General features: G+C 46.3%; 1 protein-coding gene across 1 annotated transcript in view; it reads right to left on the reverse strand.

Moving 5' to 3' along the window:
• The window catches only part of PGM5 (phosphoglucomutase 5), a 284,610-nt gene extending 258,044 nt beyond the window's left edge, over window positions 1–26,566 (reverse strand). Inside the window, exon 1 of the mRNA XM_029613010.1 lies at window positions 26,193–26,566. Coding sequence (XP_029468870.1) covers window positions 26,193–26,450 — 258 coding nt within the window. The 5' untranslated portion in view covers window positions 26,451–26,566. The remainder of the gene's footprint in view (window positions 1–26,192) is intronic.
• Between the last annotated feature and the right edge of the window lie 864 nt (window positions 26,567–27,430).

Here is a 27,430-nt window from a genome sequence, read left to right on the forward strand (position 1 = left end):
TAGGCCAAGTTCTTGTGGTCAGTGAAGAGAGTAACTCTCTTCTATGCTTAGCTCCCTCTAATTCTTCAAGTGCTAGTTTAACGACCAGGAGTTCTCGGTCACCAATGGAGTAATTTTTCTCAGCCGAAGAAAATTTTCTTGAAAAGTAGGCGCAGGTAACTAGTTTCCCTGCCTCAGTTGGTTGTCATAAACAGGGATCTTTGACGAATTCTTCTTTTAACTGTTGAAAGGCTTGAACAGCCTCTGAAGTCCAATTACAAACACCGGCCCCCTTTTTGGTCAGGGCCGTAAGTGGTACTTCTAAGACTGAATAGCCAGAAATAAACTGTCCATAATAGTTTGAGAAACCTAAGAAACACTGAAGAGCCTCAAGACCCACTGGTTGAGGCCAATCCAGGATCGCCTTAAAGCTTCTCTGGGTCCATTCTGAGACCTGTCTGGGAAATTATGTACCCTAAGAAGGGTAATTCTTCTTGGTGAAAGATGCATTTTTCTAATTTTGTATACAGCTTATTTTCTCCCAGACGCTGAAGAACTTGACATACATGGACTTGATGTTGACTCACCAAATTAGAAAAAATCAGAATATCGTCTAGGTAAACAAGAACATGTGAATATAAGAGATCTTGGAATATATTATTTACTATGGCTTGAAATACTGCTGGAGCATTACACAGGCCGAAGGAAATAACTAAATACTCATAATGGCCATCACGAATGTTAAAAGCCATTTTCCATTCGTCCCTCTCCTGAATTCGAACCAGACTGTAAGCTCCTCAAAGATCCAGTTTAGTAAATATTTGTGCTCCTCTAAGTCGGTCAAAAAGTTCAGTAATATGAGGTAAAGGCTATCGATTTTTCCTGGTAGTGGCATTCAGGCCTCGATAATTAATGCACGGTCATAAGGAACCATTCTTTTTCCCAAAAAAAAAAAAGAACCCCGCTCCAGCCAGATAGGAGAACGGCCTGATGAATCCACGGGCCATGTTTTCCTGAATGTATTGATTCATGGGCTCAGTTTCTTGCTCCAATAGCGAATAAACTCTTCCCCGAGGAGGAATCTTCCCAGGAAGTAAATCAATGGCGCAATCATAATCTCAATGTGGAGGTAAGGTTTCAGCTTGTTGTTTTCTGAAAACTTCAGGGGTCGAGGCAGGCAGCAGACAAATCATAATCCAAGTCCAGGCAGGGGTCAAGGCAGGAAGCAGACAAACCAGAATCCAAGTGCAGGCAAGGGTCGAGGCAGGCAGCAGGCAAGGCAAAATCCAGGATCCAACAAAAGTCAAAGGGCAGAGAGGCAAAACACAATGAAGTAGCACCAGCACAAGCAAGCCTGTAGCCGAGACAGGTGAGTGCTGTAGTGCTGTGCTTTTATTCTTTAAGTTCCCACTCTCAGCGCAGGAACTTCCAGTGCTGACGCTTGGCACGCTGAGGGAGAAGAGCCATGACGGCATGCACTTCCCACCGTGCTGCCACCGGGAGATGCCACCAAAGACAACCACCGCCATGCCGGGGATCCGCTGGAACAGCACAGGTCCCGGCTTGCCTTCTAATACCGGGCCTGCACATCCAGATGATAAAACTTGGAAAAGTATATAAGGATGACCACGTCGCAGCTCAGCAGATATCAACGGGAGACAACAATATAACCTTCGCCCATGACACTGCCTGAGCCCTAGTGGAATGAGCCCTAACCTGAGTAAGCAACAGCTTTTCTGCATTCACATACACAGCCTTGACCACTCCTTAATCCAGCAAGCTATTGTTGCCCATGAAGCTGGTTTACCCTGCTTCCTTCCACATTGGAGGACAAACAGGCGATCCATCTTTTGGAAAGGTTCAGAAACCCCCAGATACCTCACATGTATCTAGACATCCAAGGGATGCAGGAGGTAATATTCCTCTGCATCCCTGACCTTATCCAGGGATGGCAAGGAAATGGACTGATTCAAATGAAATTCCGAGACTACCTTAGGCAAGAAAGATAAAACAGTATACCCCTGGAGTCACCCTAAGAAACGGCTCTTGGCAAGACATGCCTGCAGCTCAGAAATTCAACTCACAGAACATACAGCCACCAGAACACTGTCTTCAAGGTCAATAACTGCAAGGAATTATAGGGTCTGCCAAGAAATCCAGCACCAAATTAAGACTCCCAAGTCACCCCCAAGACTTGCCAAAAGTCCCTGGTGGTCCAGCGGGGGTCCTGGAGTAATCTCTTGCACTTGGGCCGTCGGCTGCCAATATTCAAAATGGCGCCGGTGCCCTTTGCCCTTATGATGTCACAGGGGCTACCGGTGCCATTGGTCAGCCCCTGTCACATGGTAGGAGCACAAGATGGCGCTGGTTGTCCATTGCTCCTACCATGTGACAGGGGCCGACCAATGGCACCGGTAGCCCCTGTGACATCATAAGGGCAAAGGGCACCAGCGCCATTTTGATTTGTGGTAGGCCAGACGGCCCGAGAGGCAGACATCGCTCGCAGGACCCCGCTGGACCACCAGGGTTTTTAGTAAACCTTGGGGTGGGATTGGGATGATGGGGGGTTGTAAGAAAGTAAAATTGAAGGGTTGGGGTGGTTTTTTTCCGATTCGTTTTTTTTTTCGATTCGTTTTCCGACTCGTTTTTCCGATCTATGCCGAGAAAAAATGATCCGCGGAAAAACGAAAATTTCAACGAAGCGCCCGAACCGAAATCCGACCCAATACGAAAAAACGAAGCTCATCTCTACTACCACCATAACCTTGGAAAACATTCTGGGGGCGGTGGCTAGCCCAAAAGGCAGTGCCCATAACGGAGCCCCAACAACGCAAAATGCAGAAAACATTGGTATTCCAAATGAATGGGAACATGAAGGTAGGCCTCGGACAGTTCTAGGGAGGAGAGAAATTCCCTTGACTGCACGGCCATTACCACAGAATGCAAGGGTTCCATGCAAAACTGAGTCACTCTCAAATGACGGTTGACATTTTTGAGATCCAGGATGGGATGAAAGAAACCCTCCTTCTTGGGCACAACAAAATAAATGGAATATCACCCCATACTTTCTTGAGAAGTGGGCACAGGAACCACAGCCCTTAGCCTGAGGAGCCTTAGAAGTAAAGACTCCACTGCATGATTCTTCTGCGGGGAGTAGCAAGGAAACACCATGAACATGTCCCAAAGAATACTGCGAAATTCAAGCACATATCGTTCTCATATCACCTCCAGGACCCACTGATCCAACGTGATCTCGACCCACCTCTGATAAAAGAGAGAGAGAAGTCCCCCTATCTCTTGTTCCCGAAGGTGGGTTGGCAAACTTTCATTGGGAAGCTCAGGAAGATCCACCACCCAAGCCCACTCCTCTCTTGAGCTGTTCGGGACGAAAGAACTGAGACCTACCAAAAGGCCAAGTCCTCTGAAAAGTTAACCTTCTATAGGGACGAAACCACTTGGAGCCCTGGAGACGACCCCTTATATCAAAGGGGTGCTGCACTTGCTTCTTACCCTCCAACAGAGGAACAGGCGATTTGCCCCACTTACAGGCCAGTTTCTCCAACTTGCTCCCAAACAAGAGCAAGCCTTTAAAAGTTATTTTCGTAAGATTATCTTTGGAGGCTGTGTCAGCTGACCAATTTTGCAACCATAGTTGACGCCTGGCCACCACCACTGAAGTCACTTCTCTGGCCAAGGTATGGACCAAATCGCAGCTCGAATCCGCTAAAAAGGCGGCAGCGGGTTCCATAACCGCTCTGGAATTCACTCCAGCATCATCGGCTTCCTGAGAAAGAAGCAGACAAGATCGTGCCACAAGGGCACCACAGGAAGCTATCTGCAAGGTCATCGCCACTGCCTCAAAGGCTCGCTTAAGGATAGCCTCAATCCTCCTATCACGCACATCCTTCAAGTCCACTCCTCCCTCCATGCGGATAGTCATCCGCTTAGAGACAGCACATAATAGCGCATCCACTTTGGGAAAATGCAAATGCTCTCTGACAGCTGGATCCAGGAGGTACAGGCCTTCCAATGTCTGACTCCCTTTGAAATTTGCCTCTTGGGCGTCCCATTCAAGAACAATCAACTCCTGAATGACATCCATAACAGGGAAAAAAACCAAGAGGCTTTATGCAAGGAAACCAAAATGGGATTCTTCTTCGGCTCCGACAAGGAATCCGTATCAGAGACACCCAGCTTCTTCAAGGTCTGGGAAATTAGGCCCGGCAGTTCTTCTCTATGAAAGAACTGTAACATGGTCCGATACAGTTCCAGCCCCGGAGGAATTTCCCCATCTTCAATGGAATCAGGATCTGCCTCATCATCAGTGCCATTCGGGTTCCTGTCGGGAATACCCGCAGTAAACCGAGGTGTGCCCCGGCGTTTGACTGTAAGACTGGAAGAGGGAGGGGCCACCAGCTGAGTGTCCAACCTGACAGGATTGGTCAAAGCTAAGGACTGCGCCTAAGAAAAGGCTTGTAAACCTGAAAAAAAAACCCACCCAAGAAAAAGCAGCCGGATCCAGTCCAAACCCAGAAGGAACTGGAGCAGGGCCCACTGAACTGCCATCGCCAGCAGAGGAGCCAGTCAAGAGAGTACCAAGGTCTGGCGTACCTCCAGGCAGCACTGAATCCCAACCATCATTACGATTAGAGGATCCAAGCTTAGCAAAGTCCAAGAAAGACAACCCTCAGTGAGCATCCAAACAGCGCTGACACGTTAGAGGACAGGTCAGGCTGGAAAGCCCTAATATGACATGCAACACAGAGAGAAAGGTGCGTACGTTTTTTGTTCACTGGCACCATCAGTGCAAGGTCATAGTGACTATACGTCCAAACGACTCTCGCTTAAAAAATTTTATGCACACAAAAATTAGGCGCCTCAAAAGTAAGCGCCACAAAACACACACACAATTTGTGCGCCAAAGCTTGAACGCACCACTACGCTCAAAATTTGTGCACGCAAAAGGCGCACTCAAAACTGAGCATACAACACGTGCGCAGAGCAGATGCATTGCGCACACTGATGCCCTGCAGAAGGTAGTAGAGCATGTACAAAATCGTGCGAACAGGCCGCAGTGGCCTACCACATGTCACGCAGGCAAAAGGCCTAACTGCGGAGCCTAGCCCACCAGGGCTGCTCAACCTGCCAGGCTGCCCAGTTCCTCTAACCCCCACAGGAGTGGGAACGAATGACGGAACGGTGTGCCGAACACGGAGACAGAGGAGTTTGTAGGACTTCCTCCAAACTATCTCTGTTTCTTAAGGTAAAAAAATCCTTTTTAATTTTTTTTTTAAAAACCTTATCTGAGCTCAGCCCTTACTAGCTGGGTACAGAGAAGGTCTCCAGCTGTAAGGGGAGAGGGCATCGGCCCTCTGCACCCACTGGTGCACCCACCAGGCTCGGACTCCTGCACCCACTGCCTTTAAGCTGTACAATCAGCTAAGTCCACGCTTTGAAAACCAGCTAATGGTCCAAGGCACATCTCTGAGGGACCACGGAAATCACCTCAGGAATTCACAACTAGGGGAGGGACCATCTGGTATCACCGCAGGAGAGCAGGGCTTTTCCTCCTTAATTTAATATTCTCCTTCTACATCTGAAGCAATCCCCATAGGGAGATGCACGTCCACCATCTGCTAGAGACAGAGAATACTAGCAGGTTAGGGTCACTGCAGGAGTATACTATATTTTTCGCTCCATAAGACGCACTTTTTTTCCCCCAAAAGTGGGGGAAAAATGTCTGTGCGTCTTATAGCGTGAATGTAGCGTCTCTCCCTCTTGCGCGCCGACCCACTCCTCCTCCTCCCAACTCAGCCCAATCAGTATGGCGCAGGTCAAACATCAACTGTTTGAACCGCGTGCGCTATGGAGGCCCCTCCAGTTCAAACAGCTCCCTGTTTGAACTGGAGTGGGGTGCCATACTGATTGGGCTGAGTTGGGAGGAGTAGGAGGGGGACCTGCACCACGCTGAGCTTCACAGCCGGGAACAGCAGACTGGCAAGGAGCTGAAGCTCTGCCGGCAGAAGAAGATACATGGCATCAAAGTTAGTACAGGCCATTTCCTTAGATAATATTAGATGTTTCATGCCTTTGACTGCGCCACCATACTGATTGGGCTGAGTTGGGAGGAGGAGGAGGGGGGCAGCGCACAAGAGGGAGAGACGCTACATTCGCTCCAGGGGGAGCTCCGTACAGAGCCTTTCATGGGGACAGAATTTTTTTTTTCTTATTTTCCTCCTCTAAATCCTAGGTGCGTCTTATGGTCAGGGGCGTCTTATGGACCGCAAAATACGGTATATTTATTTAATACTTTTATATACCGAAGTTCATATGGACATCACATCGATTTACATAAAATGGAAAGAAAGGAGGAAGAGGAGGAAAACAGGGAAGAAAACGTTACATTATAACAAAATAACTGTTTAAATTAATAAGGCTAAGAGAAGTGAATAAGGACAGAGGAGAGCGGAGAGGCAAAGAGGGTGAGGCTATAGGAACAGGTAACTGGTTTAACAAAACATAGAATTAACTCAAATGGGGAATATGTACAGTGGAGGGGGGTCGTATGTTGGCAAACAGGAGTGGAGGGGTATACTGTGACATCAGCTTGCTCTGTCTCCATCTGCCGGTCCTGAGTCCATCTGTGTACACGCTAGGAAACCTCTCTGCCTGAATGTAATCCACTTTGAAGTGGCTGACTAGTCACAAAAAGTGAAATATAAATACAAAATTCAATGAAATTAAAAAATAAAACTTAGCTACAATCCTCAGCCAGGGCACATGTGGAGGAATTCATTCCTCATCCTGGTGCCCATGGACTCCAAGCTTAGCCAGTGGGTTTCAGTACTGAGTGATGGCAGAGACTCCCTTTCCCCAGGGGCCGTGAATGTCACCTCTGCATTACCTCCAACCCCAGCTGGCAGAAGTCAAATTCAGGAATGAAACCCAGATTGCCCACATGGCGGTGCTTAGTGCTTGCACTGGGCTGTCAGCCCAGCCCAAATTTACACATTGCAGTGGGATGATGTGATAGAGGCTTTGTGATGCGGAGTAAGAACAAGAAGCCAAAAGTGCCTGCCCATATGTCAATCTCCAAACCGCTTTATTAGCATATCTTCCAGAACACTTACAGGCTCATATTCAGCCCTGAGCAGTCCAGGTAAAGTATCTGGATAATTTGAATCGTATATTCAACTGTGCAGCTGCACTGCTGCTGAATGTACCCAAATAAATCAAAGAAATCAAAGTATCTGGATAACTCATAAGAACATAAGACTGGGTCAGGCCAAGGGTCCATCAAGCCCAATATCCTGTTTCCAACAATTGCTAATCCAAGTCACAAGTACCTGGCAAGTACTCAGACATTAGATAAATCTCAAGCTACTATTTCTTATTAATTACCATAATACAGTTTATGGATTTTACCTCTAGGAACTTATCCAAACACTTATTAAGCCCAATTAATAATACAATATTATTATATATATATATATATTATATATTAATATTAACTACGCAATACAAGAACAACTAGTAAAATACAACTTGTGATTCCATCTATCCCTCTCGCCAAACTCTCTTCCACCAGAAATAGAGCCATTTCCATCATCGGCCCAAAATTATGGAACTCACTACCTCAGCACCTCGCTGGTCAAGAAAACCCTAAATCTTTTAAAAAAGAATTAAAATCTTGGCTACTAAGCCAATCTCTTACATACAACTCGGACTTTTGATCTCATAATCTATCAGTTTACTGATTGGACAATTTATCCTGCTTCTAACTACAGATATCTCCTATTATCTATGATCCCTGTTTTTCAGTATACCTAACTTTTAGTATATCTTGTTTTTGTTTAGACTAATTTTATATGTCAGTTTCTCAGTCGGTTTAATGTAATTTATCAAATTTCAATGTAACAGGTTGTTATAATGTAAACCGGAGTGAAGGCAACTCTGCTATACCTCGGTATATAAAAAATGCTAAATAAATAAAAATAAAAAATTACACTAACTGCTGTAACCACAACCTCTGGCAACGAATTCCAGAGCTTAACTATGCACTGAGGGGTAGATTTTCAAAGGGTTACACGCATAAGATACGCGCATAACCCACGAAAACCTACCCCTGCGCGCCAAGCCTATTTTGCATAGGCTCGGCGGCGCGCGCAAGCCCTGGGACGCGCGTATGTCCCAGGCTTTCAAAAATGGGCGGGCCGGGGGCAGGGCTGAATCCTCTGGCACAGCGGCCTGTGCTGGGAGATGGCGAGCCAGCGCGCGCAAGTTACACCTGCCAGAGGTGTAACGTGCCAGAGGCAGGCGTAACTCAGCGAGATAAGGTGGGGGGTGGGGGGGAGCAAAAAAAAAAGTTCCCTCCAAGGCCGCTCCGATTTTGGAGCGGCCTTGGAGGGAACAGGGAAAGCCATTGGGAAAGCCATCGGCAGCGCACGTATGTTATAAAATCGGGTGCACATTTGTGCGCGCCGGGTAGCGCGCACAAATGTACCCCGTGCGCTTAAAATTTAAAATCGGCCCCTGAGTGAAAAAGAATTTTCTTCGATTTGTTTTACATTAGCTACTTGCTAACTTCATGGCGTGCCCCCTGGTCCTTCTATTATATGAGAGAGTAAATAATCGATTTACATTAACTTTTTCATGTCCTTTCATGATTTTGTAGACCTCTATCATATCCCCCTCAGCTGCCTCTTCTCCAAACTGAACAGCCCTAACTTCCTTGGCCTTTCCTCATAGGGCAGCCGTTCCATGCACCTTATCATTTTGGTCTCCCTTCTCTGCACTTTCTCCAGTGCAGTTATATCCTTTTTGAGATGCAGTGACCAGAACTGCACACAGTATTCAAGGTATGGTCTCACCATGGAGCAATACAGAGGCATTATGACAGCCATTTGCCATTCCCTTCCTAATAATTCCTAGCATTCTGTCTGCTTTTTTGATCACTACAGCACACTGAGCCAACGATTTTAATGTATTATCCACTAAGACATCTAGATCTCTTTCTTGGGTGATAACTCCTAAGATAGAACCTAACATTGTGTAACTACAGCAAGGGTTATTTTTCCCTATATTCATCACTTTGCGATTGTCCACGTTTAATTTAATCTGCCATTTGGAAGTCCAATCTTCTAGTTTCGCAACTAGTTTTTCAACTAATCTACATAATTTTGTATCATCCACAAATTTGATCACCTCACTCGTTGTACCCCATTCCAGATCATTTATAAATATATTAAAAAGCACCAGTCCAATTACATATCCCTGAGGCACTCCACTGTTTACCTTTTTCCACTGTAAAATCTGAGCTTTTTTCTCTCAGATAACACTTTGCACTCATTCTATTAATGAGCATCTTCTTTCCTTGGTGTTTTCAGACTAATCTGGACTCTTTCACATGTCTGTTCCTGTTGCAGGGTCAAAATAAGATACCCTGCCTTCTGGATATCAGAAGGCAAGGGGGCAAGTGTGTTGGGTAGTTGCTGGAGGATGCTCAGAGGAATGAGGGTCCAGAGGAAAAGCTCTGCATGGTAGAAGAGATCCAGCCTGTAATTATTGTCCCTATACAAGTCTACCGTTGTCCATTATTGCACCCTGTCGGCATGCATCTGCAAATGTCTTTTCATGTGAAGTCTGTCTGTATGGCATGCTGATGTGGTCAATGCTGCATTCTCCTATCTTGCTTGTGTATTTGGTTCAGCATTTCCACACTGCATGCTCCTTCCTTCTGTCCCTCTCTGTTATGTGTATGTATTGTTGCATGATTTTCTTTCTATGCAGTGGAAAAGGTACAGAGAAGGGCGACCAAACTGATAAAGGGGATGCAAAGGGTCCCCTACGAGGAAAGGTTAAAGAGGTTAGGGCTGTTCAGCTTGGAGAAGAGATGGCTGAGGGGAGGAAATGATAGAGCTCTATAAGATCATGAGAGGACTAGAAAAGGTAAATGTAAATTGGTTATTTACTCTTTCAAAAAATACATGGAGTAGGGAACACTCCATGAAGTTAGCAAGTAGCACATTCAAAACAAATTGGAGAAAGTTATTTTTCACTCAATGAAAAATTAAACTCTGGAATTCATTGCTAGAGAATGTGGTTAAGGCAGTTAAGTTCCTGGAAGAGAAGTCAATAAACTGTTAACCAAGTAGACTTAAGAAATATCCACTGCTGTGCTTATCACTATGCGATAGTAAAATGGAATCTAGTTACTCTTTGGGATCTTGCCAGGTACTTGTGATCTGGATTGGCCACTACTGGAAACAGGATGCCGGGATTGATGGACCCCTCGGTCTGACACAGCATGGCAAATTCTTATGTTCTTTATATCTCCTGTTGAATGCAATAGAATGGCACATGCTTTCGCTATGTTCCCTCTATAGTGTCTGCCTTGTTGCTTGTCTTTGCCTTTCTTGGTTACATTGTATGTCTCTTCTGCATCCTGTCTTTCCATTGTTTATTCATGTTTATTAGGGTTATTGTTATTGCCTTGTAGATGAGTTTCTTCCCACTTCTTTTACCCTAAACAAGCAAAAGTCTATCCAAAGGGCCAGCAGATAAAAGTGCTCCCTGAGGTTTGCTCTAGAAAGGAAGAGATGCCCCCCCCCTGACTGCTATGTGCTGCCTTCCCTGCATCTGCTGCTGTGTGAGGCATCCTGACTATCCTTTTAATTCTTAGACTCATCTTGACAAACTGCTGCTTTGCTTCTAGGAGCAGCAGAGAGGAGGTTTCCTGGAAGTAAAAAGAGGATTCACAATCTCCTCACTCAAAGAGGTGCCAAGATATCACCACCCTGCACTCCACCCTTTCCCAAGAAGTGGAAAAGCAAAGGGGTAGATTTTTAAAAAAAGCGCGATCGCGTACTTTTGTTGGCGCAGCAGGCGCCAACAAAAGTACGCTGGATTTTATAAGATACGCGCATAGCCGCGCGTATCTTATAAAATTCTGGATCGGCGCGCGCAAGGCTGCCGATTTTGGGCAGGCTGCGCGCGCCGAGCCGCGCAGCCTGCCTCCGTTCCCTCCGAGGCCGCTCCGAAAGCGGCTTCCAGCAGCCCCGCCGGCGAAGGTGCATGAACGCACGTCCAATTTGGGCGCTCAAGCAGCAAAGGCGCATGAGCGCACGCCATGACCTCGGACGTCCATCCGGGCGCTCAGGTCATGGCGTGAGCTCATGCGCCTTCGCTGCCTTGAGCGCCCAAATTGGACGTGCGTTCATGCACCTTCGCCGGCGGGGCTGCTGTAAGCCGCTTTCGCCGCCGGCTGCCCCCGGGAGGCAGGGGAGCCGCGGTGCGCACCTCAGGAGGAGGGGAGAGAGGACTGGGGCTGCTGGAAGCATGCAGTAAGTTTACTTTTGTTACAATTTCTATTTGCTTTAATAACGTGTCGAGTCGATGTTCGCCCTGCGCCTTGCTTCGGGAGGGGGGGGAGAGAGGACTGGCAATCCCCGATGCCCGAGCGTAGGAGAACCAGGCCACACCATGTTACTCGCTTGCTCCAACCCACCCACTTTGCCTATTGCTGTCACATCCCTCTAACGCCAGGGTCAGGGTAGGCGGTAAATTAGCGGGTTAAAGACGCGGCAAAACAGTTGGTTAAAAGGCGATAATCGGGCTGCACGTTACTGCATGGGAGGGAATAGCTAATCCGATCGTTTACATATCATATACATGCTCTTTCAACAAGCCTACCCCATGTCACCCCCATTACATAAAACCCCCCTGTGAATTTTACAATGTTATTTTGTTATGAACGCCTTATGTCCGCTGATTTTGTACTGTGCACTCTCATGTATATAGTTATAGTTACAGTTCTATTGCATTGCATCTACCCATTGATGTTTGTTATATGTAAGGGCTCCTCCCAAAAGTTAATTGTATTTTTCCTAGTTCACTAAGTTATCTGTTACATGTAAGGGCCCCGCCCAAAAGTTTTTGTTTATTGTGAACCGATGCGATGTGCGAACGGATATCGGTATAAAAGAGATGTTAAATAAATAAATAAAATAAATAAATGCCGCGGGCGGAAAGGGATACGCATCGATTTAAAGAAGCGGTAAGGATTGGGAAAAAGGGATAATGAATCGCGGGTTAGACTTACGCGGCCAAATTGTGGGTACAAAGCGGGTTAGAAACAGGGTAACCGCGGCCGCGCTTTACTGTATCGGCCTGTTAGGGAGCACTAACTGGATGTTAGCACATACTAACTAAAGTTGGTGTGCACTTACAAAAAATGTTACCAATAAGTTAAAAAGTGTCAACTGGAGAGCAGTTTGTTAGTTTGAGGTATGGTTCTGCATTCCCATTGGCTGTCTCTAACATCCAGTTAGTGCGCCCTAAGTCCTATTTGGGCGCACTAACTCCGAATTTAGAAAACTAGGTAGTGAGCACTAACGGGACTTAATTCGCACTAACATCTAGTTAGTGCGCACCAAAGTCCCATTAGTTCGCACTAAGCCCGAAATTGGGAAAACTGGTTAATGAACACTAACAGGACTTGGAGCAAACTAAGCCCCATTACTGCACACTAACTCCGAAATTAGGGAAACCTGATATAAACACCTCCCGAAACATTATAAAAATGAAATTTGACAGATAACAACATGAAAAAAAATCAGTGCACATCCCTAAATTGCATATATTGTAGGTCCTGCTAGTGCAGTTGGGTTGAGTGAATGTGAGGACGGTTTTGAGTGCTAAAAGGTGGGTGGAGGGCAGCCGTAGTTAATGCTTGATAAGTAGGTAGGGGCTGTCTGATTTTTCATCAGGTGCTGCGATGTGATAGGATGATCAAGTACTCTCTATTTATAAGCAGCGAAAAACAGCTCCGAAGCAGGACTTTTCCCCGTCCAGTGAAACTGGATAAGAATGAAAGGAAAGAGAGCACAGGCCAGCTCCGATGATTCTCTATGGTGGGTAAAGAAAATAAAAAATGGCATTTTCCTCCCATCAGAAATAATGGAAGTTATGGGGGTAAAAAGGAGACCCCTGGACTTACTACTGCTTTGAGCTGGCGAAATCTTATTCAGGGAAGAGGCCTCCAGGAGCTGAATAAAAGCCACATATCTAGGTGGGCGACACTTCTTTGAGCATGCTGTGATTACACAGATAAAGGGCTTACTCCATTTGTCTCAGCTACGAAAAAGCTGAAGCCTGACCGAAACACTTTTAAATCCATCATTTCAGCTGGCACACACTTCTATACAAGCAGTCAATCCCCCCATCAATTTTCTGGACCCTGCATTTTACCAAGGAAAGCAGAACAGGGTCAACACTCCACAAAACATGAAATAGTGGAAAGGTCAGCTGACCTTTCGGATACGACACCAAAAGGCTTGCAAGTGCTGCCACCCTGCGCAGCTGCTTATTATCAGCAATCTGCCAAGCTAATGGCGTCATTCGTGGGGCTTTTAGAATTCTATGTCAATCTCTCAGACATCGGAGCCAATTCATTTTAGAGACACACAAGTAAAAAAAAAAAACAACTTAAGAGATCAGTGACCGGAATTTGCATGTTTTTTTCTTTTCTTTTTTTTTTTTGCGGCGTCTTCCACATTTTTCTGATTTGTAACTGTTCAAATCCAAAGAAAGGCAGGCCACTCCGTACAAGGTTATTTGTCATGCAAGCACGCCCTGCATAAAACTTAACTGCATCCTAGTCCTGCCTGCCTCTGTCTAAGCCTCACAACCCTGGGGAGAAGAGCTATGGGCCTGGAAGCGGCAACGCGCCAACAAAAACTCAACACTAGAAGTGAACTACTTGGGATAACAGAGGAAAAAAAAATAGAGAAAAAAAAAAAAACTCCATACAAAATGCTTATTAGTAAAAAAAAAAAACAACTTACTTTCCTCTGTTTGTTTCATGTTAAGGTTTTCTTGAAAATCGTACAGTAGTAGTGATTCAAGGATGATAAAACTGAATGCACGGTACAGCTAACAATGCTTTATGTCAATGCGGAGAATGAACGATCAGTTAGGACGCAGGGCGTTTTCCATGTTCGGCTCACACAGCAAGAAACAGCAGCTGGCTACAATACAGGATTCCTTTCCTCATGCATTTCCATTCATCACAGGCAATTATTTCCTTCTTAGTCCCCTGGCACACCGTAAACAATCATGGTCTATTAACAATAAAGTTAATGTATTTCTTCTTTTTTTTTTTTATTACTCTGTGTTGAATAGCTCCTTTTACCAAAACAGGACTCGGCTTGTTTTACAGTTGCAGTACTTCTCCTCCCAGGGACAGATTGGCTGGCCAGGAGTCTCCTCCATGGTGGCAGTCCTCACCGGTCTGCAGGAGAGAAGGTGCTAAGCCAACTTCTGTTACAGACACAACTCGGCTTAACTCCGGATGCAGTATGCTAATAGAATGCTAATGCACTGGGAATTAAAAAAAAAAAAGATACTAAGCTGAAAATGTACACACAAAAAAATATGCTTAGCACATGCTTAACATGAGATGTGTGCATTTTTGTTGCAGAAAGCTTTTGTTTTTACACATAAAAGTTGTGCTCTGTGCACAAAACATGAGTTAGGAGCACAGAAGTTATGCTTGTAAAAGTTGTACACACATACAAAACGAGTTAGGTGAATAACTTGGTTTCTGAATGTTGTGTGCACAAAACATACATCATGTTTTATGTGCATAAATGCTGAGTACAGGACCTCTCCTCGTACACATTCAACAGTACCATCAAGACAACTGATTAGGTCCCTCATATTTCTTTTCAGTGTGTTCTCGGACTTCATAAATGCATGCTAGCGTTCTCTTCCACACTGCCTAATCTAAGACAGAAAGAAAGAATATTCAATCATGCGCACTTAAATATTTATAGATCACCTACCTGCCTAGGTGCCCTCAAGCAATCTTCATTAAACTAAGTACTGCACATAAACCAGGGGCACTTTAATTTCATTTTGTCCTAGTTGTGTAAGAAATGACTTTAAGACTTGTAAAACAAAAAAGGAAAGTGCTTACAATTACATTGCAGAGCAGGCTATTCTACACGTTCTTAAAAACGAGCTTTAGAATTAAAGACCCCTAAAAGTTAATGGATGAGGTGAGTTCTCTCTCTCAACTCTAATATCTACCTTCTTGTTTTGCCAATGCCTCTAAGTCTTCCATATTTTTTTCCCTTGCATATAATATTGAGATAATGTCCGTTGTGAAGACTAGGGGAGAAGGGGGATGAAATAGTCTACCGTGGCAACGACCCGGAGTAAATCAAACAATTTAAATACCCTTCTGAATCAGATCCTTCTATAAAGCTGAGGTATGTGTGTAAATACTCAAATGGGCCACCTCCCAAACCATAGCCTATGACTCTGAAAGTGCACACTTATGCCCATTCTACACTAACAAATAAGCTACAGGGTTTCCTGCAATAGGGCTCTGTAGTTTCCACAGTCAGTCTCCCCTCCAGCAGGGAAAGCCATTAAACTAACGCTCATTGTTATCCCTCCTGCTGAGCAATAAGCACCCTATAGCAACCGGAAACATCAGCGGTGGATCTTAAACATGAAGGAGCTTCTTTCTGAAAGCATGTGCAATCACACATGCCTCTTCTTCCAGCATGAGCCCCACATCATGGTAATTAATAGGCAACGTGCAGGGCATGGATAGCTGGGCCCTGCTTTCTGCAGCACATACACTGCAAACAGCACCTCTGTATCTTCCCCCTTCCTGAGCCTTCTCCTTTCCCTTCCAGCCTCTGTCTTCTTCCCAGGCTGCACAAGCACTGCATGTGCCTCACTCTGAGAGCTGGGAGCAGCGGCAATGAAGCAGCTCTGCGAGAAAAATGCGGCAGCCGATGTGACTAACTGAGCTGGCTGCCCACATCGCACCAGCTTCTCCCTTCTCCTGCACTCTGTTGTACATCACTTTGGAAGATTTTACAGTAAGACCTGGAAAGCCATTTATAAATTTTATAAATAGAAATAAATAAAATAAATAAATTTGTATATAGAGGGAGCTGGTCCATCACGTCTCTGTCCCCTCCCTCTCTTTGGGGGCCGATGCAATATCAGGCACTGAGCTCAGCGCGCCGCTAAACGCGCGGTTGGATGCGCATTTTGGACGCGCTAGACATACGCCCAATGCGATATTGGGATTAGGGCATCCAAAGCTCGCGTCCATACCAGCACACAGCTAATAGCGCTCATCACATGCAAATGTCATGTTGACGAGGCTAATAACTAGTACCCCCGATTAAAAAAAAAAAAAAAGTGCGGCCAACATGCACATTTTCACGCTTAAAAGTTAACGCCAGGCCAGAGCGGGTGTTAAGTTTTGAGGCAACCCCAAGCCATGCTAAGAAGAGCAAAAAATACAGTTTTCTGTGGTTCCTCCTACTTAATATTGTTGTGATACTAAGCAGGAGGAACCACAGAAAGCTAAAAAAAGAAACTTCACAGCAATCAGGTTAGGTAAAGGGAAGCTCAATTTACGAGCGTCCATTTTCCTAACCCATGGCTGTTCACAGGTTAGGAAAAGGGATGCTCAAAAAACCGAGCGTCTGTTTTCTTTACCAGCGCACAGCAACTTCTCCTGGGCGCTCGACGGCATGGACGCGCTAGTGTTGTGCAAATTATCCATCGCGCGTCCCTTCTAGCGCGCCAGCTCATTAGAATATTAGATTGAGCGCCCAAGAAAGGGGATGTACACGCGTTCAAAAACGTGCGTCCAAGTGGGATGCACGTTTTTTTTTTTTTTTGCACGCACGATATTTCAATGGCCCCTTTGAAAAATTTGAAAGAGAGATCGGAGAGGCTTTTGGTGCTTCTCTCACTCTTCTTCTGGGCCACGAGTCCTCTTCATGCACACACTGCCATCCCTGGGGAGGTTGGTGTGCCACACAACAGTTTTTGTTAACGTAGGTGTGCCTTGAGTTTGAAAAGGTTGGGAATCACTGAGATGAGAGGGGAAAGGCTGGGATTCACAATATCCAAAGGCTGGGAACTCGGATTTCAGTGCAAGAATTTTTTTACTTACAAAAATGTAAATGTAACTGAAGCTCAGTCACCACACAATGGCGCACATTCTGAAATCTTAGAACACCAAGGGGTAGATTTTTAAAAAATGCGCGTTCGCGTACTTTTGTTGGCGCACCAGTCGCAAACAAAAGTACGCTGGATTGTAGTAGATACGCGCGTAGCTGCGCGTATCTTCTAAAATCCAGGATCGGCGCGCACAAGGCTGCCGATTTTGGGCAGCCGGCGCGCGCCGAGCTGCGCAGCCTGCCTCCATTCCCTCCGAGGCCGCTCCGAAATCGGAGCGGCCTCGGAGGGAACTCTCTTTCGCCATCCCCTCACCTTCCCCTCCCTTCCTCTACCTAACCCACCCCCCCGGCCCTATCTAAACCCCCCCCCCACCTTTGTCCATGGATTTACGCCTCCCGGAGGGAGAAGTAAATCCACGCGCGCCAGCGGGCTGCTGGCGCGCCGAGACGCAACCCAGGGGCGGTTCCGGAGGGCGTGGCCACGCCCCTGGATCGCCCCGGGCCGAAACCACGCCCCCGGGCCCGCCCCCGAAACGCCGCGCCCCGCCCCGAAAATGCCACGTCGATCGGCCCCGCCCCCGACACGCCCCTGACAAAAAACCCCGGGACTTATGCGAGTCCCGGGGCTCTGCGCGCGCCGGCAGGCCTATGGAAAATAGGCGCGCAAGGCCCTGCTCGCGTAAATCCGGGCGGATTTACACGAGCAGGGCTTTTAAAATCTGCCCGCAAGAGCGAAAAGGCAAGACCACAGAAGCCTGGGTATTCTCCGCAGAAACGTGTTTATTCCGGGATTTGCAAGCACCCAGCCTAGCCTCCTACCTAACAGGACATCCACTAGATGGTTATTGCACCAATTTTATTTGTTGCAAATTACACGAGTCATCCATATCCTATCATTACCGCTAACAGAGAGAATAGGCTATAGGCAAATGGGAGCAGCGCAGCCCTCCACTTGGAATGAGCCACATGTGAAGCTTGGTCACTGCATGCCCTGGTAAAATGTGAAGAATTTTGAACAGGTGGGTGCTTTCCATTCACAGGAAGTGCAGCAATTTAAGCTTAAGCCACACTCCAGGCTGTTCAAATGGACTTGAGAAAGGTCTCACGGTAAAAAAGAAATAATGGGTTCTATTTGTCATTGCTCCTGAGTCACAGATTAGATTTAACAAATAGGGATCGTGTATGTTTTTCATTTAAAGAGAAAACTTTCTTTTAAGAGTATGTTTCACTGCTACAGCTGCAGATTCTGCAGGCAGCTCAGCCACTTGCAGCCTCAGTAAGCACAGTGCAGGCTGCTCTAGTACTGGGCAACGCTTAAAGAGACAGGCACACTAGTTACGAGTGCCATCACACAGAAATCATCATGTGCTTGCAGGTCCCAGAGAGCTGCCTAGAAGTGCCGTGGCTAAAGGGGCACTCCTCCTCTGTCCTGGCAGCATTTTGTCATGAGCACCACTAGAGCCTGAGCATCCTGTCATACCCATTCCCCTTAAAGGTGCAAGAACAGGCCAGCGGCATTCGAAGCACTGTAGAGTGACTGCTGAATTACTCCGACACCTCAGGGAGGGTAATTTTCAAAGGAACTTCTGTGGATAAGTAATGCTTTACTCGCAGAAATGATCTGTTTGAAAACTGTGCAGATTTTTCTGTTCATAGTGAAAAGCGTTCGAGGGAGTTGAATTTGGGCGGGGTTGCGACTTATACACATATTTGGCAAAACTACTAGCACCAAACGACAGGTGTAATTGTGCACGCACAGTTTTTCCAGGATAATTTTGAAAGGGGACATATGCACATAAGTCCTCTTTGAAAATTAGGTTAGCCTGCAAAAATAAGCATAAATAACACCACGTGCGGTGTTACAAAAGTATCTTCTAAAGAGGCTGGGTCTAGCAGGACACTGTTGCTCTGGCTGAGTGGTGCTTGAGAGAGAAGGGGGTCTCCCTGTGGAGGAGGAAGTACACATTTCATCCAGGTGCATCCCAGCCATGACATCCTTACAGGGGACACCCCCCTCCCCGCCCCCATGCCTAGAGGTGCAGAAGAGGTAAATCCTCTCTTGTGTGTTTGCATATAGTAACCTATCTGATCACATTGCCCAGCCTCTTCCAAGGTTTTATGAAAAGAAAAAGCATTCCATCAATATACTAAAATGCCATCTTAAGTAAACAAATGAAGCACTAAAATCTTGTATTCAGAACAGGTGACTAAAAGGCTACAAAACTCTGTGGGAATCCATGATAGTACAGATAGTACAGATAGATAGTACAAATTCCAGATGGAATTTGTTGCCAGAGGATGTGGTTAGTGCAGTTAGTATAGCTCTGTTTAAAAAAGGATTGGATAAGTTCTTGGAGGAGAAGTCCATTACCTGCTATTAAATTCACTTAGAGAATAGCTACTGCCATTAGTAACGGTAACATGGAATAGACTTAGTTTTTGGGAACTTGCCAGGTTCTTATGGCCTGGATTGGCCACTGTTGGAAACAGGATGCTGGGCTTGATGGACCCTTGGTCTGACCCAGTATGTCATTTTCTTGTGTTCTTACGTTCTTATGTAAAGTCACATCTGCCAGTCTCTGGCTGGCTCCATATAAAATAATGGTGTGGCCTGTAGGCACCCTAAACTGCAGAAGTACCGTAATTCTGTAGCACATCCCAGCAGTGCAGGACTTTAAGATCTGCCACCATGGTAGGAGCCCGGGGTGCCATCACCATTACAGAACTCACCTCTTCATTTCAGTGTGCGCTGCAGGGCAGAGCGGATCAGGCGCCTGACAGAGCTTCCTCTCAACGTGACCTTCAGAATTAGAACTGGCCCCTATTGCTCTGGTTCTCAATCCTTTTTTTTTCTATCAGGACACACCTGATTCTCACATGTGACACACTAAACACATGACCTAAATGAAAACATGGGGCTAAATGTAAATATGCATTCTGCATCCACAGGAACCCCCTGATCCCCAACAATAGATACAGAGCAGAATTAGGACATTCTCTATACAACTCAACGTTCAAAAAAAGATATTCTGATTCTGGTGTCGTTTCAGTAACAGCAACACAAACTCCCTCTACTATCAGGCACATTGTAAAATACAAAACCTGAGGGGAAAAAACACTCAGCCTAAGTGTAGCAAACCTGCCATATCATATTCCAAGAATTCAAACAGCATTAGTCCTACTAATGAAAAGACAACAGTGCACCACCTATTGAGAAAACACAACAAATAAGACTAATACAAATGCCTACATGCTAGTAAAATATCTCACCTTGGTCACACACCCAGAACCGACCTTCACCAAATATAGAAAGACCACAAGCTACAAATATGGAGACAAAACTGAAATGGAAAGTCCAAAAAGCCATTCTGCATGCAGTACAAGACTGAAGAACTATTTATTTCTTTTGATTTATATTCCATTTCTTCAGGCAGTTCAAAGTATTCAGGTACTCTAGATATTTCTCTGACTGGAATTTTCTCTTTGACCTGAAGTTGACTAGTCCAGAAACCAGCCAGGAGAGGAGAAACCAAAACCCTTTAAAAAATGCTTGTGAAAGTCTCTACCCCAGTCTTCAGAATCAGCGCACCAACATGCATCTGACCGGCAGAGGAGAGCGTGCGGGAACTCCACGGCACCGCAGTGCTCGCCCTCTAGTGGCTGAAATCTGGAAATGTAAAAAAAAAAAATCAACAAAACCAGCAGCTGCCTTCAACAGAAAAGTTTTCCTTGCTTTTAGAAACAGAGGTCACTCCTTCCGCTAAGCTATTTCCAGAGCAAGAGTTTGTCCATTTTTTCCTTTTTATTATTATTTTTTCATATGTTACTGATTTTACACAATCCAATGCAGAGCAACTTATTCTCATTCTGTTAAAGAAAATATTTCTGCTATTTATTTGATTTATATTCCAACTTTCAGTCACTTCAATATATCGTATGAGTTAAGATAAAGAAAAAAAAACACAGAGTGCAAGCTGATAAACAGATAGAGTACTGTGACTCGAGAATATACCAGCACAAGACAGATTCAGAAAATCAGCAGTTTTAATAGACATAGGTCCATTTTCAACCTGGCCACTTAGCTTCAAACACCACGGGTATGTGGCTAATTTTCAAAGGGAAACTACACAATGGGATTTCCTTTGAAGATTGTGGCAACATCTGTGGACTAAAAGTTACCAGAACCTCGAATATGTAGGTGGGCAAAATATTGCAGCAAAATCAACCTCGTCATTTTATTTGCTTCACGCTTTTGCAGGCAGAGAGTTCAAAGCCTGTTACAGTGGTCTATGGTTTACATTCACAGTCTTACATGTGGAAGCAGAGACGCACCATCACGTCTATAGCATTACACAGGTGTGCTCAAAAAGCGTTTTCCTAACGCGCATGCAGCCACATCCCCCGTGCGCCTGATGACGTATTTAAATGAGAAGGAAATTGGGACAGCGTAAAATAGGGCACGCTGAGGGAAAATCACGCACTTCTGGAGCTCAAAGGAGTTTATTGCATCGGGTGCCCACAACTGCAATGGGCACTCAATACGAGCATCCGTTTTGATCGCGCTTCCTTTTGGTTATTTTGCTGAGGGGCTGATTTCAGTGCTGAAGTTTATTATATCAGGCATTCGTTGCTACGGGCATCTAAATTGTGCAGCCATAAGAAAGGTGGCGCTTCTTTTTGATCAAATCAACATACATATATTTTTCTCTTCCACAAGCAGTAAATTCAAGAGTCAGGATGATACTAAGGAAGAGGACACGTTTATTGCAACACAGAGGACCATATTTCGTAATGTTTCTCATGAGCCCTTGACTGCAAGTTAACTTTACTCCACCTCTGGAGCAGGCGTTAGATTCCCCGCATTAAAGAAAATGTGCAATGAGCGTCCAGCCTTTGGCCATGCTTCCCTGTATCGAGCGGTAATAGCTAATGTCTTCATCTTCATGGAATTCACATGCGCTAGGCCATATCGGGTTTGTGTCTGTTAGGGCATGAGTTTTGGGCACGCTAATCTCCTTACTGCATCGGATGCTTTTCTTGCACACCCAAACCATGCGCCCAACTGCGAGAAAACCCGGGCACTAGGCTGAACACACCTTATTGCATCGGACTGAGAACTACAGCAGGACAGCGGTGTTGCGTTCGGCGGTCCTCGGGCCTGTCCCACCATCCACTGCTCTTACCTCCAGCCTCGGATCCCGGATGCCATCCACTGACATCGAAGGAAACCACCTGGTGCGTGCACGGCAGACCGCCGAGCTCTGTTTACCTTCTCTGCTGGGCTTTCCGCTGACTCGCAACAGGCCCCTGAGCATGGCCTGCTGCTCCTGTCTCAGGCTCCTTCTAGGGGCACATGCACGCCAACGGCGTCCTTCTTAAAGGGCCCGCAGCGGGAAAACCATGGAGGCGCCTGAAGATGATGTCACACACTGAAGCCTAGAATAGACCACGTCGGCAGGCTTTCCTCGCCTTGGCAATAGGTTGTCTCCTTGGAAAAGTGCATTGCCTCTAAGTTCCTGGTTTCTGACTCCTGTTCCTGATTTCAGCTGTGTGCTCCTGAGTTCCCGTGTCTTGTTCCTGATTCCGTTGGCAGTCTAGTTTGTCTTGAGTTCTTGTCTTCTTGTTCTGTCCTCCTTGTCTGTCTTCAATGCCTCATCCTGCTCCTGTGGTCCCTCATCCTCCTCTCATTCCTTGTCTTCGGATTGATCTTCTGGTCTTGACTTCAGTTCGGACTTCTAGCTTTGATCTTGGATTAGACTTCTGGCTTGACCATGGATTGACCTTGAAAACTGCTTGACCTCCGCCTGCCTGTGTATCGTTATTGACTGAACTCTTCCTGCCCCAACCACTGCCTGAACCACAACTCTGAGAGAACTCTGCCCACCTCTGACCACAGCCTGAATCTGACCCTTTGTCTGCCACCTGCTCTGACCGCTACTTGTCCTGCCTACGCTGCCTCTCTGTGCTGGCCTGCAATGTCTTCTACGCCACGGATCTTCACTTCCACAGAGGCCAGCGCCTAAGTCCAGCCAGCCCAGGCACCCAAGGGATCAGCCTAAGGGGAACGTGGGCTGATACTGGTGAAGCTCCAGTTGGGCCTCTGCTTCAGCCAGCTCCACCTGCCAACGGTTGGGACCTGCAGAGCTTTTCCCTCTAGGATGCGCCGACTCCACCTCGGTCCAAGGGTCCACTTCTGCAACAAGTGGTAACAGTTCTGATAGTTTGGTAGAGTAAGGTGAAGCGGAGCATCAATGCATTACAGTTTCACAGGCAGACATTAAAACCAGTTTCGCAGGTAGGCATTAGTGACCATAGCATCAGCTACAATAACTCAGTACCACAGAGCTTCAGTTATTTATGTTTGCAGCTACAGGGAATGAGAAGCACACTGTTCCAGTGGGCCACGTTAAATTCAGTTAATTGGTTTGTTCAGCAGGAGGTGAATAAAAATAACCAGATAAGCAAAATCATATCTGTGCACTTTGTTTCCCTAATCCGCCCTCTCTCTCACCACCTCTGGGAACATCTTGCCTCAATCTGACTAGAAGTCCACATGCTATGGAAGCCCTCGCACACTTTTAGCTGGGTGGAGGAAGGCAATTTTCAGCCAAGCCAAGCATGGGATAAACACCGTGGATCTTCAGAGGCTAGATGTTGGAAATGAAGAAATGCATGCATGGGGATAACCTGCAGGAGCAGCAGTTACTACCATGAGCAACTTGCTGGGCAGACTGGATGAAACATTTGGTCTTTATCTTCTGACATTAGTATGTTATGATTATGTTACCCAGGTAAAAGACTCTGAAAAAATTCTCCTCACAATGGAAAGAGTCCAGGCATCAGCAGGACACTGCATTATCTTCTGGAAGCTAAACTGGATCAAAAGGAGGCAAGCGAAAGCAGGCTATGAAATTATAACATGTCCATTAGCGTAGGCAAAGAACAAGGCCCATAACGCGCCAAACTGGAAGGATTTGTTTTTGGTTTCTGTAGTGAGATCCTCTGTGGCTAATAGCTGCCAGATCTTTGAGTATCAACCATAGAGGCCAGGAGCCCCCTATGCCCCTAATCTGGCCGCTAACAACAGGAAGAAGGTTAGAAAATATTTCTTCATGGGGAGGGTGGTGGATGCAAGGAACAGCCCCCCCCCCCCCAGGGTAGGCAGTGCAGCCAAAAACTCAAGACAGCCTGTGAGAAACAAAGAGGACCCCTAGTTGTGAAGAAATGAGGGGAAAGCATGACCAAAGGGTCGAATTCTCTATCTGTAGAGGTGGCAGGGGTTGAAGGAGAGTTGGAGCCAGGGGGTTACCAGTGAGGGTCCTGACCTCGGCGGTCGGAGTAACAGATAAGTATGAGAAAAATAACTGTGAAAGCTTGCTGGGCAGACTGGATGGGCCCGTATGGTCTTCTTCTGCCGTCACTTCTATGTTTCTATGTTTTTTTTTAAAAGTGAATGCATAGCCCTTTTAAGTACTGGGCACTCTTACCACATATCATTTAAACTTCCCCCTTCACCAGCACATATCCAGCACCCTGGTCCATATTTTGAGATTTTTGCCTGGCATAAAGTAAACCTGATATATACAACAATTTTATACTGTGCATCAAGTGAAGAGCTTTACTAATATCCTCCCAGGTTAGTGACCACTGCCTGTTTCTACTAGCAACTAAGGGATGGCATGAATGAATTCCCCCTTCAGCTTGTGTTGATACGGGGTTATTCCACACTTTTTTTTTTTTCTTGCCATGCAGAGGTAAAAGTAGCTTGTAAAGAACAGAGGTCCGTCCTCATCTTTCCTCCTCTCACCACACAGACAAACTGACTCCAGAGGATTCACAAGCCTCAGACATTGTTTCCTGTAACAAGAATGAAGTGACTGATCTCTACATACACACACAGGAAGACAGGGAATGGTCGCAGCCTCAGTGACCACCGGAGAGCTTCCACAGATATTACAGTAACCATAGTCACTCTTTTTGATGAGTCAGAAAAAAGTAGCCGCCTTTGACCTCTCCAGTGGGGAAGAGTTTATTCCGACAGAGCGGAGCCATAGGACCGAACGCATGGAGTTTTTATTCTGACATCAAATCTGTAAAAGGAAACAGCTGCTGTAGAGGTTAGCCTGGCAGCTCAAAGGATGCCACTCTACACTGCCAAGCAGATGACCTGCTCTGATTAACAGAGGAGATGCATTCTTCCTGGGAAGAATGAAGGAGTCAAGTTTCTAAACCCAAGGGTCCTAAGTAGCTAGCATGCATTTCTTTCCTAGGGCTACCTGTAACAGCCCTGCCTATCAGCATTTTAAAAGGAAGGGCCAACAGCCTCTGCAAGAATTTTATCCTTAGTGTCTGCTGTCCACACATACCCTGAATTCTGCTATCTAGCTGACAGTTCATGAGATATTAATAATCTTCTCCTTTTCTCCTCTCCCACCAAAAACACAACCATACCAGAAGGAGACAGTATCTGAAATGCAACTCAAACAGTACTTTCCACATGCATTATTTTTAAAATGGTTTTCATCTTCAGTACTGGACATGCTCATGACTTTTAGATTAACGGTTTCCCTTGCTCAGAGAACGTCCTGCCTCCACTTTTTCTATTTAATCCACAGTTCTTGATTTCATTTTTCACTTATATTTAGCTATGTCCTTCACATCACTCTCTAATAAATCCTTTGGTACAGATATTTCAGCCACTCTTATCCCCCTGAGGTGGTTCACAGACCAAATCATTAATGTTTCCCAGTCAGTCTCTTTTTTTTTTTTTTTTTACAAAGTTGTTCTCAGTTAGTTTGGGAAGCCGAAGCCTTTAACATTACAGAAAAACCACAAAAACGTTCATGCGAGGCTGCGTTTGACTTCTGTCCAAAAAATGGATATGACGGTGGGCTTTGTGGTAAACCCAAGGAAAGTGCTGATTTTATAAGTAATTGGGGTTAGCTAGAGCTCTTCTCCTACTCTCTGCAACAAATGGGGCAAAAAAAAAAAAAAGGCAGTAGAAATAAAAGACGAGATGTCAAACTGGCAAAATAACAAAAGATTTATGATTTACTAGGATTAAAAAAAAACACGAATATAATGGGAAATTAAGGTGCAGGAAACCATGATCTGTTCAAACATAAAGTCTGGAGAAGAAAACGCGGGGGTGACTGAGGTGTTGGGGGGGGGGGGGAGGGCCGGTGCATGCGGCGAGGGAAGCAGCGCCACGCTTACCCCGTTGGCGGCCGCCATCTGCACGATGACCTCGGTGGCCGTGCGGCTGAAGTAGCGGCCGTCGCTGCCCACCACCAGCGTGCAGCCCTGGCGGTCGCGCAGGTCCACGGAGGCGAGCAGGCTCTGCACGAAGTTCTGCAGGTAGTGGCGGCGGCTCTCGAAGACGGCCGTGGCCCGGCGCAGCCCGCTGCTGCCCGGCTTCTGGTCCTCGTAGGGCACGGTGGGCACGGTCAGCACGGGGATGGGGGTCACCTCCATGGCGCGAGACGGCTCGCTGCTTTCACACACACACACACACACGCACACCCCCTCCCGGCCCTCCTCCTCCTCCCGCGCTCGCTCGGTGCGTCCGCCGCGTGTGTGTGCGTGCAGCAAGGCAAGGGAGAGGAGCTCTGGTAAGGTCTCGGCCCCCCTCCCTCCCCGAGAGGTGCGGGCTCCTCCCAGGCTGCGAGCGGGACCCGGGCTTGGAATGCCCCCCCCCAATCCTCGCCGCCCCGTGCTGCTTTCCTTTCTTCCTTTTCCCCTCGTCGAGTTCCAGTGCACGGGGGTCGTGGGCACCCGCTAGGTCTTTGCCCAAAACGCAGCCCCGACGTCTGAGTCAACTCCACCCGATGCGGACCTCTTCTTTTTTTTATTATTATTATTAATTATTGTCTTAACGGCGAACTTTGCTGGTCCTTTTTTTTTATGATTGTGATTATGGTTTGGTTTTTGTTGTTGTTGTTGCTGTTGTTGTTTTTGTTTCTCTCTCCAAGCTACATAAAGAGGACTTGGCGCTGCCCCTTTGAGCGCTTCTCCTTAATAAACTGATGGGAGTTGCTGCTGTTTCTCACGGTAACTTTGTTCTCTGCCCTCTCCCAGCTAGAGGAAGCCTCTCCGGTCTCTACAATGCTCGGCAGCTGCCAGGCTGTGAACAAGGGCAGGGGGGGGGGGGGGGGGTGCCAAAAAACGCAGGCAGAGGCCCAAAGCTGTGCAATCGACAGCGGCCAGAACTAAAAATAGCCCTGCAAAGAGGGACTAAGAATTGTTGTCGCTTGCCAGCAGAGTAACTGGATGCCGGTTTGTATGTATTAACATTTGTTTCTAGGGTATCAACTACTGCCCCAGACCTCCGGCTCATTAATAGAAACCGTAGGCCATGTAATAAGGTGCACTAGGCCTTTCTCAATATTTAATAAAGAGTTTAGCATACACATTAGTGCACCTCCATGCAAATCCCATAGAAATGAAAGCATTAG

The sequence above is a fragment of the Rhinatrema bivittatum genome, chromosome 1 (genome assembly GCF_901001135.1).
Source record: "Rhinatrema bivittatum chromosome 1, aRhiBiv1.1, whole genome shotgun sequence".
Taxonomy (NCBI): Eukaryota; Metazoa; Chordata; class Amphibia; order Gymnophiona; family Rhinatrematidae; genus Rhinatrema; species Rhinatrema bivittatum.